A 16175-nucleotide genomic window follows, 5' to 3' on the forward strand; every position below is an offset into this window, starting at 1 on the left:
GCATTTCTCCCCAGTTTTACAGCTCGAATGTCAAATAAATCTGTATAAGCACATTTGCCTAAATAAAGAAAGCAATTAAACTGAAAGGAGACCTTTTACAAATACTAATGTCCTGTTTAAGTGAGCTTGCTAGTACAGTAGCTCAAAGTGCTTTTGGCATCTTGGTAGAAATGTAATGTTTAATTCATTTGAATCCTGCCCGCTTGCTGAATCGTCATATTCCACTGCTGCGTTGTGAAAGAAAGCTGTTTGTGTTTCTCCTGAAAGCTGAGATGACTGTATGAGTGTATCTACTGTAGATATACGCTGATGTTTTCATTGGCTCATCTCCATCGAGCCTTAAATCTTAATGCACATGGGTGTGTTTGTGTGTGGTTGGCCACATCGTTGCTAAATGCCTGCATTAAGCATCCGCTCATCCTCTGCTCTTTCCTGTAGATCCAGAGTCCCAGAGGAAACGCACCGTTCAAAATGTCCTCGACCTCCGGCAGAACCTGGAAGAGACCATGTCCAGCTTACGGGGGTCCCAACTCAGCCACAGGTATGGAGGTCACACTTTTAGTGCTTGAATAGGCCACAGAGTTCGTGCTGTGTCAGGATTATGACATGAACTATGTGCATTTATTTGTTTTAAAGTAAGTTTATTTGTTTATTTATTTGTTTATGTTTTGTTGCTTTTTTATCTTTTGCTCAACTTTGTGTTTGATTTTTGCTGTTTTATTTTATGTATTTTTTTGTTTTGCGTTTTTTTTTTTTTCTTTGCTTCAACGTTTTTTTTGAGTGTTTTTTATATTTTTGTTTTGTGTTACTTTTCATTTGAATTTTCTTTAATACTTTTTATCTGTTGTTCAACTTTGTGTTTGGTTTTTTGCTTACTGTTATATTTTATGTTTGCATTATTTTGTATTGTTTTATTTTTATTTGCTTCTAGGTTTTTTTAAGTGTTTTTTTGCTGTTTTGTTTTGTGTTTCTTTTCTTTAGAATCTTCTTGGGTGCTTTTTTATCTTTTGTTCAACTTTGTGTTTGATTTTTGCTTACTGTTTTCTTTCTTTCTTTCTTTCTTTCTTTCTTTCTTTCTTTCTTTCTTTATTTTTCTTTATTTATTTATTTTTATTTAGTATTTTCTTTAGATTTTTATTTTGTGTTTTTGTCTTACATTGCTTTGTTTTGTTTTTTCCCGCTTCAGTATCTGCCACCAAATGAATGAAATTAATAGACAGCTTTTATATTCCTTGAGTCTCGTGACTATTGGTTGGAACTGATTGTGATATTGTAATAAGTGACGTGGCATTAGGTATTTCTTGGCTCTCATGGCTATTGGTTGGAACTGATTGTGATGAGTGAAGTGACATTATGTCTTCCTGGTAGATAAAAGCTACATTTATGTAGATTTCCTTTAGATTTTTTGCTTTCTGTTTTGTTTCTTTGTCTTTTGCTCTGTCTTTTATTTTTGAGTTTTGCTTTGTTGCTATTTTCACTTTATATTGATTTTTGTGGTTGAAGTTAGTTGCCATTTTTTTCACTTTGCTGTATGCTAGTGTATTGCTTTTTATTATTATTATTATTTATTTATTTTTTTTAATTTTGGCCTTTACAAATATATGTACTAGGGATACAAAAGAGATACATAATTAAATTGTAATATACACTACCTGATAAAAGTCTTGTTACCAATCCAAGTTTTAGGAACAGCAAATAATAACTTGATTTCTAGTTGTACATTTGGTATCAGAAGTGACTTATATGAAAGGCAAAGACCTCTAGATTACGCTACCTAAATAAAATGTAATCATGCCTTGATTTTTAATTATTTAATTAGAACAGTAAGGTCTGACTTTGCTTTGACAAAAGTCTTGTTACTTAACAGAAATAATGCACAGTATAGAATATAAGTCATGCTGCAGTGGAAAAAGAATGAATATTGTACATGACTCCCATGAGCTTGGAGGACTGCATCCATACATCTCTGCAACGACTCAAATAACTAATTAATAAATTCATCTGGAATGGCAAAGAAAGTGTTCTTGCAGGACTCCCAGAGTTCATCAAGATTCTTTGGATTCATCTTCAATGCATCTTCCTTCATCTTACCCCTGACATGCTCAATAATGTTCATGTCTGGTGACTGAGCTGGCCAATCCTGGAGCACCTTGACCTTCATTGCTTTCAGCAACTGTATGGAGGCTGAAGTATGAGAAAGAGTGCTATCCCGCTGAAGAACTTGCCTTCTCCTGGGGTTTGTAATGTAACGGGCAGCACAAATGTCTTGACACCTTGATATATTGGTCTTTTGCAGTATTTGTGATGATTGGGATACAGTTCAACAGATGATTCAATGGAAAAAATCTACCTTCTGCCACTTTTCCAAATGATCAGCTAGAACAATTTGTTGCTCTTACAACTGGGATTGACAACAAGATTTTGGCAAGTAGTGTAAACATCACAATAAGCAGGGATACATAAATAAACTGTAATATATAAATATGATTAAATATTACAAAATTGTAAATTCATCAGTCATAATGGATAATGTTTATTTGATTGATTTATTTATTAATTCACGCTATTTTTTGCTAATCTTTCTTTTTGTTAAGAACACAAACTCATAATATTTCAAAACATAGATAAATATGACTATTATAATGATTATTACCTTACCAGTGCAGCCCAGAATTGTAATTTAGTAATAAAAAAAAAATTCGAATGTTATTTCCTTCCTTTCTAGATGCTATATACAAATGTCATTGAGTCAAAAGTATGCATGTTCAAACATCATTAAATGTAGTCAACAGCAGCCGTGGACTCAAGAAGCAGATGTTTCTCTGTCCTTCTCACATCAGCACCTACCTTTGTTGTTTCCTGCTGTCCAAGGTCCACAAACATACATACAAAACTACAGCAAAAAAAGGGTGGATTAATCTCTCATCACAATGTCCCCAAAAACAAGGCCCCACAAGACCTCACACCGTATGCTGTATTAGTGTACTGCATAGCAGAGCTACAGGCAGTTTTTCTGCTAGAGTTTTGTTTAAAAAAGCAATAAGCAGATCCATCAAACAGAGGAAGTCTGATGCAATGCTTAAGGAAGCATTAATGGTGCGTTATATAAGCCAAAAGGGCTGCAGAAAGATCACTGAGCACCCATTCTGCACCAAACAAACAAGCCAGTTTACTATATATAAGCACCCATTCTGCACCAAACAAACAAGCTAATCTTTTCAAAAATCATTGTATACATTTTAATAATGCTGACTTTTGCTTTGGACCCCTAAGTATCAGTATTTAGTTAGATGCCTAACATGGATGTAGCTAGTAGATCATGTAGATCAAGTAGATCACCAGATATTGTGCAAATGTAACAAGTGCTAATGATACCACAGCACCTTTATTATTGCTGACTCACATACCACAATCATGTGTATTAAAGTGAAAGTCTTCAAATCAACAGACCCATATTATTATAAGTATTTGTTAAATATTGAACTAGTACATAATTCTAGTACATGATTCAAGTACATAAGGTGCTGTTACATATTGTAGTTTTGGCAGAAATGCATAAATAAGCCACTTTTTAAAAACTATTTGGTAGATTTATTTATAATTTATAATTTATATTGCACCAGTAGTACTGTTGCTATAATAAAATAAATCTCTGGATAACCCAAAATGTGATGATTTCACCACAAACTCTGTATACAAACATTGTGAGTTTAAAACCAGCTGAGTTTACACCATTCGAATTTTTACTGTGCAATTTTTCTTTCGACCTGCTTCCACTACTATGTTTATTTTTTCTTGTCTAAGGTGATTGGCTAAGTAAAAAAATTATCCCAGTGATTCTCGTCCATTCAAATTGTGCATTGAATAATCATATCAGACAGACCGACGTCAAGACATGGACGCTTTAGAAATGCAGGAAACATGTAGTGTTAATACTTTAAGAGTGTCAAAGAATATCCAAAATCTTTAAACGCAATGACTAAGAGACCATTTAGACTGCATGATGAGAAGATGAAGCTCTGAGGTCATCAAATGGCCTTAAACAATTACTAAATGTACTACAGAATATTACGTTTTCAAACGCATCCACAAATCACGACTTCAACAGTATCAGTGCTGAAAAATCTTGGTTTGTTGCACCTACTGCTTTACACTCGTAGTTTGTTAGTCAAGTTTTAAGGGTCATAACCTGAGCGTTAACATATCGTCACAGCTAGTATGCCTTTTAGGTTACACTTCTATTGATATTTGAATGTTAAAAAACAGCTCATTATGTTGCAAACTGATATTTTCATTATTATATTATTCTACTTTTATGTATATTCATGAATACACTTGTTTGTAGAGCAAGTATTTTGACCGTTTTCTGACATTTATTATTCCTTGTCAGTTCTCCCAAAGGCAACTGAATCAGAAATTCTAAAATAATCCCAAAACAAGTGCACTTTGGATTGCAGAATAAAGTCAATATGTGCATATATTCATGTAATGCAGTGGTCCTCAATCTTTTTATCACTGCGGACCAGTCAATGCTTTAAAATTTCACAGCAGCCCAGGGGGGTGTAGGGGGGTGAAGGGGTCTTGGTTTGACGTAGACTGATAGGCGACCACCTGTTTTCTCAGAGGATGACAAGCTGGCAAAACATTGCTGTAACTCTGATACAAGTTTTATTTATGGAGAAAATTAAAAAGCACTGCAGTGTTTGGGTGTTATGTGTTTGTCTGAGTTAGTCTACTGAAATGTGTATATTCCATACAAAGTTCGAAGCTGCGCGGTCAGTCCTTGTCACGTGACTTGCGGTGCGCTCGCGGCATTCTGAAAGATGGTTTCAACAGGGTTGTCTGAAAGCCACTCAATTTTGGTGCTCAAGTGACCGAGATAAAACCAAGAGAATATGGTCGTTTTTCAAAATAAAAGATCGTTCAGACTCAGATAATAAATAAAATGTCAATAATTAATGATTTCTTGTGTGGTCTGGTACCAATTGATCCATGGACAGATACCAGTCTGTAGCTCACGGGTTGAGGACTGCTGGTGTAATGCATTCTCACATTAAATTAATCAGAAATTTTAAATGAATAGTCCATGAATGGCAAAAAAAGAAATAAAATAACTTACACTTAAAAACACCCTTAAAAGAAAATGGCACTAATTTAAGGTATATTTTGTATTTGCAAGGTATAAGGTGGAATCATATTCACAGCGTAATACTTACTACTCACTACTTGTGAGTACTTTTAGAATGCTACATTTTACTCGTCCTTTGAGTAGTGTTTACAGCACTACCCTTATCCTACTTGAACTATATTTTTTGGCAAGTAATGGTACTTTTACTTGGGTATGATTTTTCAGTACTACACACAAGACCCATAAAACATAGTGCATCTTAGCACTTTATCTTTCATTTAGTCTGAGTGTGCCTAAGTGATCTCAGCACTGCCTCCTAGTATAAAATTACTCTGCCTCAGCAGCTGTGAAGTCATTCTATTAAATGTTTTACCGTAATTACCCTGATTTAATGCATCTTGTGCACATAAACACTAATGCCCCTGAAGAAAGTCTAAAATGTGCTGAATCCAAACAGTAGACATGTCTGTTTTGTGTGGACGTACAGTTATGCATAACAATGGCTATACTGTCTTGATTTGTCACATTTTCATGTCATCTGATTGAAGTGTTCTCTGAAGTGCCCTGAAGAGGGATAAAAGAAACCATAATCACTGTCATTTAGCCGTCATTATTATTCAGAACAAAAGTCAGGCGAAAAGAAGCGCCTGTCATTTTCAAAAGATAATTCACATTCATGTCAATGCTCTGAAAGCCATTGTCTTCTGTTCTGTGGACATTTTTTTTTCTTAGCACTTTTGCTCTTTCTTTAAAAATGTCTGAAGAAATTTGTGATAGCTGCAAATGTGCTGTGCATTGTGGGTGCTAAAGGAATGCTTTGAGTTCAACTCAAATCACTTTTGTTGGTTGTTCTTTTAGATCAAACAGTAGTGTCTTTGTGTTTTTTACAGTAGTTGAACAGTAGTTTATAGTTCAACAACTCTAGGGGCTTATCATACACCCGTCACAATTAGGTTCAAGGCATGTCTGGCGTGATTTGTTGCTATTTTCAGACCAGCGCAACCATAATTTTCACATTTAGTGTCACGCTGTTCAAATAGCAAATCAATTTGCGCCACTTTGTGCACTCATGGGTGTTCAGTCTAAAAAAGAGGTGTGTTAAGGTACATTGTTGGTGCGTTGCTATTTTAAGGAACTAAAAATAGAATGTGCCATTGACCTACGCGGCAAGTCCAAAAAGCGTACACATTGCTTAATACACACAGAATGTAGTGCACAACAAAAATATCTTTACAAATAAAAAAAATTAAGAATTAAAATGTTTAAAATAATTTTTTTTCTACATAAATATTAAAAACCACTGCCTCTATTTCTTCATTTTGGGGGGCTTTTTTCAGTTTATTTATGACAATTTGCTTTTGTATAATGTTATTATTAGCAGTATTATTTATCATGCATATTTATATTTGTTTTAATAAAAACAAGTTTAGATTTGTTCATCTGTCAGAGACGTATGCATCACTATATAGGGCATAAGAATAGGAAGTGTAATTGGATATAACTCAGTTTTTTGACCACACTTCGTTATTATTGTTCATTTATTCATTTGCTGGAAATTAGAACTGAATTTAGAAATAGTTTTAAAACAAATCGTTGCGCTTAACAAACAAAATTAAATATGTAGGCTAATGGATGTCTGTGCATACAACACCGTTTCCCTATCCACGAAATAAAGTGAAAGTAAAGGCAGATTGGAGGAGGCTCATTCTTTATACTCGTGCTGCAGATGGTCTGTTTAACTATTTTTTCCTTAGTGAAGTGTTCAGTTTTTCCACTTACAAAGTCTGCCATGTAAATAGTAAATGCACCACGGCGCGACGCAACTGACTCTTAAAGGGAATGGGAGATGATACTTTTATTGGTTTATTCGCGAAACACACCTATAACTCATTCAGAGAATACAACCCTGATAGACCATACGCCGCAGCACAGAGCATATTTTTCCATCCTTAAAATAGCAAAAGTGGATTCAGACACGCCTTAATTGCTTTTGCGGCCTACACTTTAGATGTTGTGCCTAGATCGTTAAAATAGAGTCCTTAGTGTCATGGGTTCAATTTCAGTTTGCACATGCTGTAAGAAAGATGGTGAATACAATGTAAGCATCTGCCAAATACATGTATGTAAAAGACAAATATGACTTAAAATAGTGGTAAGCATTCCAAAATGTAGTTACTCAGCTGATGCAGAACCACCCAGAAGTTATACATATAAGCAGTGTTGACAGAAGTTGGACAGATGTACAGATGTATGAGACAATATAGTTAGATTTATTTATTGCATTGCACATAAACATATAAGTGCAGTGGTCAGCTAATATACCACCCAATCTAGTATTCTGGCAGTTTTGTTAAGGTTTTACAACAGGTTTCCATTAATATATTTGCATGAACAATACATGTATTACTGTATTTATTCTTCTTTGTTAATGTTGGAACTTTAGAATTTAATAATTTATTTGCAAATGCTGAACTATGATTGATAAATGCTGTGCAGATGATTTTCATGCCAGTAAATACATCAACTAATGGAACTACATTGTTTCCCTGTTAAGTAATTATTGTAAGTTTTAAATGGTAGAACTACACTGTTTCAATTTACTATGATCTTTTATGTGAAGCTGCTTTGACACAATCTACACTGTAAAAGCGCTATACAAATAAAGGTGAATTGAATTGAATTGGTAGACCAAATATAGCCGAAGAAAAAAAGTGTTTGTTATTTGGCAGGGAGGTTTGGTGGCTCGGTGGTTAGCACTGTTGCCTCACTGCAAGAACTTCGCTAGTTTGAGTCCTGGCCGGGTCAGTTGGCATTTCAGTGTGGAGTCTGCATGTTCGCGTGGGTTTCCTCCGGGTGCTCCAATTTCTCCCACAGTCCAAAGATATGCGCAATAGGTGAAAATTGGCCGTAGTGTATGAGTGTGTGTGTGTGAGAATGAGTGTGTATGGGTGTTTCCCAGTACTGGGTTGCAACTGGAAGGGCATCTGCTGTGTAAATCATATGCTGGAATAGTTGGCGGTTCATTCCGCTGTGGAAACCCCTGATAAATAAGGAACTAAGCTGAAGCAAATTAATGAATGAATGTTATTTGGCTTTTTTTATTGCCAATTAGGCAGTGGGCAGTGTGTAGGCAGTTGTCATCAAATTGTCAGATACACAAATTATGATATTTTAGTTGCATGCAGTACGATATTTAGTAGGATATTTTAGTATGATATTTTAGTTGCATGCAGTACGACATATTGTGATTGCAGTCAGCAGTGTAAAACCCAAGCATCATATTGCCTACAAACAGACACCCTGATGCAGAAGACATGAGTGAATAAAGTCATTTTTACTGTAACTTGGTGCACAAAATTGTTCTTGGCGCTTCATACATTTACAGCTGAACCACTGAAGTCACATTGAATGTTGTGACATTTTTTTGAACCATTTTTGTCTATGGAGGATGAGAGACCTTTTCAAAGGCTATTATTTATATTTGATAAACAAATAAATATTTTAATTTGAGTTCCGATAATGAATGAAGGTCTCATGGGGATTAAAATGACATGATGGTGAGTAATTATTAGCAGAATTTTAAATATTGGCTGAATTTTTGTGTGAATCAACCGTGCCTGGAAACGTATCTGTGTGATCGGTTCTCTTTGAAATAGACTGGACAAAAAGTGATCAGTGTTGCCAGACATAGTTGACTTTTTCCAGCCCAAAGCTGTTCAAAACCCGCCTAAATGCACAAAAATACCCAAAATATTAGATTAATATTTCATTTAATTTTTCATTTATTTAAACCCAAATTAACCTTGTTTCTTTAACTGTCATAATTTTTTAACCATACAGCAACGAACACCGGCAGTCACAGAACCACAACATAACGGATCACATCGAAATACTGCCCCTCACTCGTTGCACTTATTGTGGTGTAGATTACACTACCTATTAGAGTGTTTTACTTTTGAAGTGAGGTATAAATTCATCCCATTTGGCGTTTTACATTATTTTAAATGTAATTAGGTGCTGCTTGTCAATGAGACAATGCTTCTATGTTATTGTTATCAATTATGGAAAAAAAAACGTGTCATGATAAAACTGCAGGCGCTGCGTGATGTGCGTGCACGCGAAGGGGAGTCAGATTTGTCCAGGGAGACCGATTTTGTTCACAACTGTCCTTCACCTTCTCTTGCGGGTGGGCCCACGCGGTTTGTGCTATGCACTTGTCACTACTAACTGAATATTAACTTATTTGTTAAATAAGTTGCATTTAAATTTACGTTTCAAAACCGCCCAAATTTTGTCAACCCGTCTATGCCATATTTTACCCGCACAATCAAATTCAAAACCACGCAACTGGGAGGTAAACCATCTTAAAAAATCTAAGGTAAAAAATCTTTAAGTCTTTATGTAAGCAGTTGCGGTTGCTGTTTTCGCTTTAACCTATCTTTAAATAGATTATTAATGGGGCTAATGTTAACCGTGTGGCATGTTTTTCACCTGCTTTCTTTTGCTTACGGTTATTTTTGTTAATATGATTTAATTACCATCTTTTTTAATTTAATAGGAGATTAACTTTCCATTTACGTATAGTTAACCTGTGATCTGAGACCTTTAGCCTAGACAGGCTACTGCATAGTTTTAATTTAACTCGATTCAATTCATCTTTATTTCTATGACACTTCTACAATGTAGATTGTGTCAAAGCAGCTTAATATAGAAGTTCTCGTAAATTAAAACAGTATCAGTCCAGTTTTCAGAGATGAAGTTCAGTTTAGTTCAGTTCAGTGTGATTTAAATTACACTGCTGAAAGTCCAAACACTGAAGAGCAAATCCCTTGATGCGCAGCTCCACAAGTCCCAAACCAAGCAAGCCAGTGGCGGCAGTGGTGAGGAACAATCTTCACCAATTGATGAAAGTGAAGGAACAAAAAACCTATAGAGAAACCAGGCTCAGTTAGGCACAATCATTTCTCCTCGGGCCAAACTTCTTGTGATACATGTCAATAGATACATTGATACACTGACACTGACAACAGATACATTGTCATGTATTTTATTAGATACATGACATTAATTTTTTTATAAGTCAAAAGCTTTTTTAAGATTTTTTTTTTAAATAAAAAGTGTATCTAGACAGCTATATTTAATTAGTTTTTACATACTGTGAGCCACAGTAGCTGGTGATCAAAAAGTTGGTAACACTTTATTATTTACTGCTGCTAAACAGACATTTAACTGACTATAAGAAACTTTGCAAGTACATGTCAACTTACACTAACCCTAACCCTAACCTAAAGCCTGGTTTATACTCGACGAGTTTGCTAGTTTGCTTGAGTGTGTGCCCTTTGGCCTAATATGTTTCTCCTACGGCGACGCCTTTTCGCCAAGTTGAACCAGCCTCTTCAGCATAGATCATTTCATGTGGGACTTGATTGACCTCCAACTCCATGACTCTCTGAAAGTACTTAGACACAGTGTATGTAAATGTTGTACTGTACTTCTAGCGTATGTACTAATGAACTCCAGGTTTATACAGTAGTTTACTGCAAAACACACTGTGTATAGAACAGTAATGCCTGTATTGCTTATCTGGACGTTTTGGTGACAGAGTTCTTTGATGCGCTCACTGTTCCTTTCAAAAACCTCAAGAGTTCTCTTTTAGAACATATGCTCATGAGATTGGAAACCTCAACACTTGAGTGTGGTTTCTAGATGGCAATCAGCTATATATATATATATATATATATATATATATATATATATATATATATATATATATATATATATATATATATATATATATATATATATATATATATAACTGCAATAAACAATGGAATAAAATACAGGAAATATATTTGTGTTTCAATTCACAATATGACCAGCTGCTCACTTTGACTTTAGCCTATATAAGTTCTGTTTAGATCATGATGTTATCTGTTCTGACTTACCGTGTTAAAGCATTTTTAAGTTTGACTGTAAAATTGCATTGTTTTGGTCTTGGTTGAGTTTGTGTGTAAAAGAAGTGCAAGCATTTTAAATTAGTGTTAACTGGATGCATTTTGTGTCAAAGCAACAAGAAATGTGTTATTTGTATAGCCCACGAAGATGAATGTTGTGCTAACCGTGTTAAGAGTTTAGGAAACTTGTTAAATGTATTGAAAAACTGTCATAGCCATTATCATAGCCAAGAATATTTAAACCTATTGGTTTACAATATACTGATTCCCTGTTTTTCTAGGCTTCATTGGTGATAATGGTCAGGAATGTTGGACCAATATTGCCTTTTTAGCATATTAGAAGAGGACAGAAACTAGTGAATTGTGAAGTGATTGTGTAGTGGGCTAAATAAAAAAAATAAAAATAAAAATGTCAGTATATATGAAGAGTTTTGATGCAAAAACCTCTAAACACCGTCTGAAATTTTCCTCTAAAAATAGCATTTTCATCAGGTTCCTTTTGTGTATATTCAGTAATATCACTTTTATGGCAAAGAATAAGTCCTTTATCTGGTCTTTAAAATGAAATATCTCAAAATAAACAAAGGAGGCTGAGAAAAAAATGTTCATTTCGATGGAAATTTCAGATGGTACTTAAGAGTTTATATATATATATATATATATATATATATATATATATATATATATATATATATATATATATATATATATATATATATATATATATATATATATATATAATTATTATTATTATTATTATTTATTTATTTATTTATTTATTTATTTATTTTTTATTCTTGCCATAATAAAACAATATATTTGTAGAGCAGCCAGTGTTTTCTTGTCATTAATATTTTAATAAACTTTCATAGGTGGAACTGTCTGAGAAATGAACAAAAGCAAGTGATGCATCAAATTTTGATTTAGAAACATCTTAAATGAAAATCTTTATAATCATTAAAATAATTTATAAAAAATAATACAAATAGTTAGTTAAAAAATCTTCAATAATTTTAAAGATATGATGTAGTTACAGAAACGTTCTACTTCTCTGATTATCTGTCTGATTTTATGGTGGGTTTCTTTTGGCGAACGCGTCAAGTATGATAAGCCTCGTCCGTTTCACGAGGTGCACGTGCACTCAACGGAGGTGCGCGATGCGGTGCCAGGCGAAAATAGAAATCAGGCTTAACAGTCTACTTATAATCTAATGAGAATTACTTGGCATGTAGATGCAGCGTAACTTAAATTCAACAAACCATCAAAATAAAGTTTGACCAAAAAGTTAATGTCAAGCCCTGGTTATATTCTCTGCATGGAGCATTAACTTCCAATATTAGTTATCAAACATCCCAGTTTTTACTAATGAATGAGCTGACTTTATGGCACACACAACTTACTCTAAATCTCAAAAATTCCTTTAAATGCGCAAAAAAAAATTAATCCAAGGGCCTTTTCATAGTTTGAAAATTGAGCTTAGGGACAGCGGGAAATAATCCCCATCTATCCGCTGGGCTTAAAAGTATTAAAACCAAACCTGGACACCTGGAAACTAAATAAGAGCATTAAAATCATTTGCAGAGCAGGCAAACAACTGAGGAGGATATGAGTTTATCCAGATGAGGGCTTTAGTGCAGAGGGGAACCCGGCTGTTGAATCAGCAGAAGGTCAGCCAGTTCCTCCAGCCTCACCAAACCATCCGTAACCCTCTATATTAAAATAAGGGGTTATTGTGTGTGTGTGTGTGTATAAGAGACTCACTTCCTGGAGAAAGCTTGAGTGGCATGTAGAGCATGTATGACGGAAATGAGACATCCTTAGACATGTTTTACTTTTCGACTCCCCAAAGATGATGTCTCAGTTACCAGGAAAAAGCACATTTATGAGGTAAGCAGGACTGAGATGAGTCTTGTGATGTGTGCGGCGTGTGATAAGCTGACAGTAATATCCTGTATGACGAATGAGTTTGTCTCCGCTCTCTGTGGAATTCAAGAGTTCTCACATTAATTCCAGGCTGAAAACCTGTCTAGCCAAAGTCCAAAATTAACTTTCTGCCTCACCTGCTGGTGCTGGGTGTACTGAGGAAATAAGCCACGTCAGATACAACAAGTAATTTGGATTTTGGTTAATATTTATTTTTATAGCACATTTGATGCACAATGGTATATCAAAGTGCTTTACATAAACAAGGATAAAAGAAGAAAAATAATAAATAAATAATAAATAATAAATATGTGTTAAAACAGGTTATAAAAGAATGAAAAAGAAAAGAAAGACATAATAGTGTGGTCTGTGGGGTGTAGCACAGTGATGAGCAGTAAAGGTACAACTAAACAGATGTGTTTTAAGTCTTGATTTGAATATAGTCTGGAAGTTGGTTTCCACAGGGTGTCACAGTGGCGTGGTGGGTAGCACCATCGCCTCACAGCAAGAAGGTCACTGGTTCGAGCCCTGGCTGGGTCAGTTGGCATTTCTCTGTGGAGTTTGCATGTTCTCCCCGTAAAGGGCATGTCCAAATCCACTTTTGTTATTTTAAGGATGAAAAAATATGCTCTGCGCCTCGGCCTAACAGGGTTGTGCTTATTCTCTTAATGAGTTATGGGTGTGTTTTGAGAGTAAACCAATCAGTGTCTCATCTCCCATTCCCTTTAAGGCTCAATCCCACTTCTATTTTTGTACCCCTACCCCTTCCACTTGGCCCTTAAAACCAAGTGTGAAGGGGAAGTGCTTCAAAATTTACCCCTAAGAATTGGGACAGCACTACAGCACCTCCACACGTCATCATGTGTCGTCACGATCTCTAGCTTCATATGAGATCAGACGATGGCGACTGCTGTAGTTTTCCAGTTGCTTTAATTTTTGGTATTCATCTTCAAGAAATCACTGAAGGCATATATCATGTTATCATAACGATATAATGTGGCAATAAGATCGTAGCTATACTGCGCATTTACATAGTCGCCATATTCATCTATGTAAACACACGAAAACAACACTAACATTAAAGCAGACACTGTAAAAAGCTCATTCCCAGCCACTAGACTTTTCTGACAGGGTATTCGAGTGTCATCGAGTGACAGAATGTTGTGGGGCTGCTGTACAGGAGTTATTAACATGGATTATAAATCAAGATATTTAGCGGTTTTTATTTTAGCGTTTTTTTTTAAAGCATGATGGTAAAACATGAACGCATTTATGAATATATTAAAACATGTGTTTGTTTGTTGTAAAAATTCGTAATAATGACAAAAAATACTAATTTGTGGATCTCCTTACTTCTGCATTCAGCAATACTGCCGTTGTGGCTGGTGTATTCTGGTAAATTTTCTTACCCCTTGGTTTCGAGTGTGGTGCTAAAAAACCTTCGTTCGAAGGGCTATTCACCCCTTCCCCTTAGCCCTATGCCTTCAAGCTAAAGAGAATTGGGACACCCCTACCCCTTGACGTGAACGTGCAAAATGAGGGGTAAGGGGAAGGGCTAAGGGGTAGAATTGGGATTGGGCCTAAGAGTCAGTTGCGTCGTGATATGGCGCATTTGATATTTTTACTTAGCAGACTTTGTATGTGGAAAAACTGAACAGTTAAACAGACCATCTGCAGCACGAGGATAAAGAACGAGCCTCCTCCATTCGGCCTCTTTCACTTTCTCTTTCTCTCTTTCGTTGAGTAAGGAAACGGTGTTGTACTCACTCCACTGAAGACATCCATAAGCCTACATAATTAATTTAGATTGTTTAGCGCAAAGATTTGTCTCAAAACTATTTCTAAATTCAGTTCTAATTTCCAGCAAATTAATAAATGAACAATAATAATGAAGTGTGGTCAAAAAAGTTATATCCAAACACACGTGCTATTTCTCATATGGTCTAAAACCTGACAGGTGGACAAATCTAAGCTTGATTTTAATAAAACAAATATAAATATGCATATAATAAATAATGCTAATAATAATAACAACAATATACAAAAGCCACTTGTGGCACTGTAGCGCAGTGGGTAGCGCTGTTGCCTCACAGCAAGAAGGTCGCAGGTTCAAGCCTCGGCTGGGTCAGTTGGCATTTCTGTGTGGAGATTGCACGTTCTCCCTGTGTTCACGTGGGTTTTCTCCAAGTTCTCCGGTTTCCCCCAAAAGTCCAAAGACATACGCTATAGGTGAATTGGATAAGCTGTGTATGGGTGTTTTCAGTGATGGGTTACGGCTTGTAGGGCATCCCCTGCGTGAAATATATGCTGGATAAGTTGGTCGTTCATTCCGCTGTGGTGACCCCAGATTAGTAAAGGGACTAAGCCGAAAAGAAAATATATGAATAAAAAACAAGTTGTCATGAATAAACTAAAAAAAAGAACTGGTCTGAAAATAACAACACATCACAGCAAACATGTCTTGCACCGTATTGTGGCGGGTGTATGATAGGGCCCAATAGATATGCACTATAGTTGAATCTTTTTCTAACATTTTCCAAATGTTTCACAGTAGTGACAAACACAGGTTCTTTGTGAAAATGTACCCCTGAATACATTTCTGGAGAGCCCAAATTATGTAGCCAGAGCTACGTATGGCTCCATTTCGTCTTTAAAGTGAATGCTGACCACTTACCTCCATGTGGATGGCTTTTCCGCTGTTCCGCTGTTTCAGAATTTCAAAATATATTATATAATAATCTTTTTTCAAATATTTTATCAAATTTTTCTACTCATCTCAAATTAAATCAGTCAAACTAGCTACAAACATTATGTTAAACTTTGTATAGCTAAATAAATTTAGTAATAAATTATTAACTTATTAAATTAAGTAACTTAACTGTTGTTATGAACTTTTGTCAATATATAATCATTTACAGTGTGGAAACAACAAGTACATAAGGTTACATTGTAGCTGTCATGCTAACCAAAAATGCACAGAAGCTTATTTTTTTTCATTAACTGTCTTTTTTATTGTCTTTACTCACTTTTATACCTTACAAAAACTCCAAACCCCCTCAACAACTTATTAAAGGGGATACAACTCTAATGTTTGTCTGTGTTGTGTGAATTGTTGACTAAGCATGACGAGCTCCTACAACATCACGATTGTCAACACAAAGCTATAATTC

General features: G+C 35.2%; 1 protein-coding gene across 3 annotated transcripts in view; it reads left to right on the forward strand.

Annotated features, from left to right (window-relative positions):
• nav1a (neuron navigator 1a) overlaps positions 1–16175 on the forward strand; it is a 259387-nt gene that overhangs the window by 74029 nt on the left and 169183 nt on the right. For all 3 annotated transcript variants that reach the window (XM_056449848.1, XM_056449849.1, XM_056449850.1), the window contains one exon: positions 439–541. In XM_056449848.1, coding sequence (XP_056305823.1) covers positions 439–541 — 103 coding nt within the window. The remainder of the gene's footprint in view (positions 1–438; positions 542–16175) is intronic.

Source organism: Danio aesculapii, chromosome 23 (genome assembly GCF_903798145.1).
Source record: "Danio aesculapii chromosome 23, fDanAes4.1, whole genome shotgun sequence".
In the NCBI taxonomy this organism is placed as follows: Eukaryota; Metazoa; Chordata; class Actinopteri; order Cypriniformes; family Danionidae; genus Danio; species Danio aesculapii.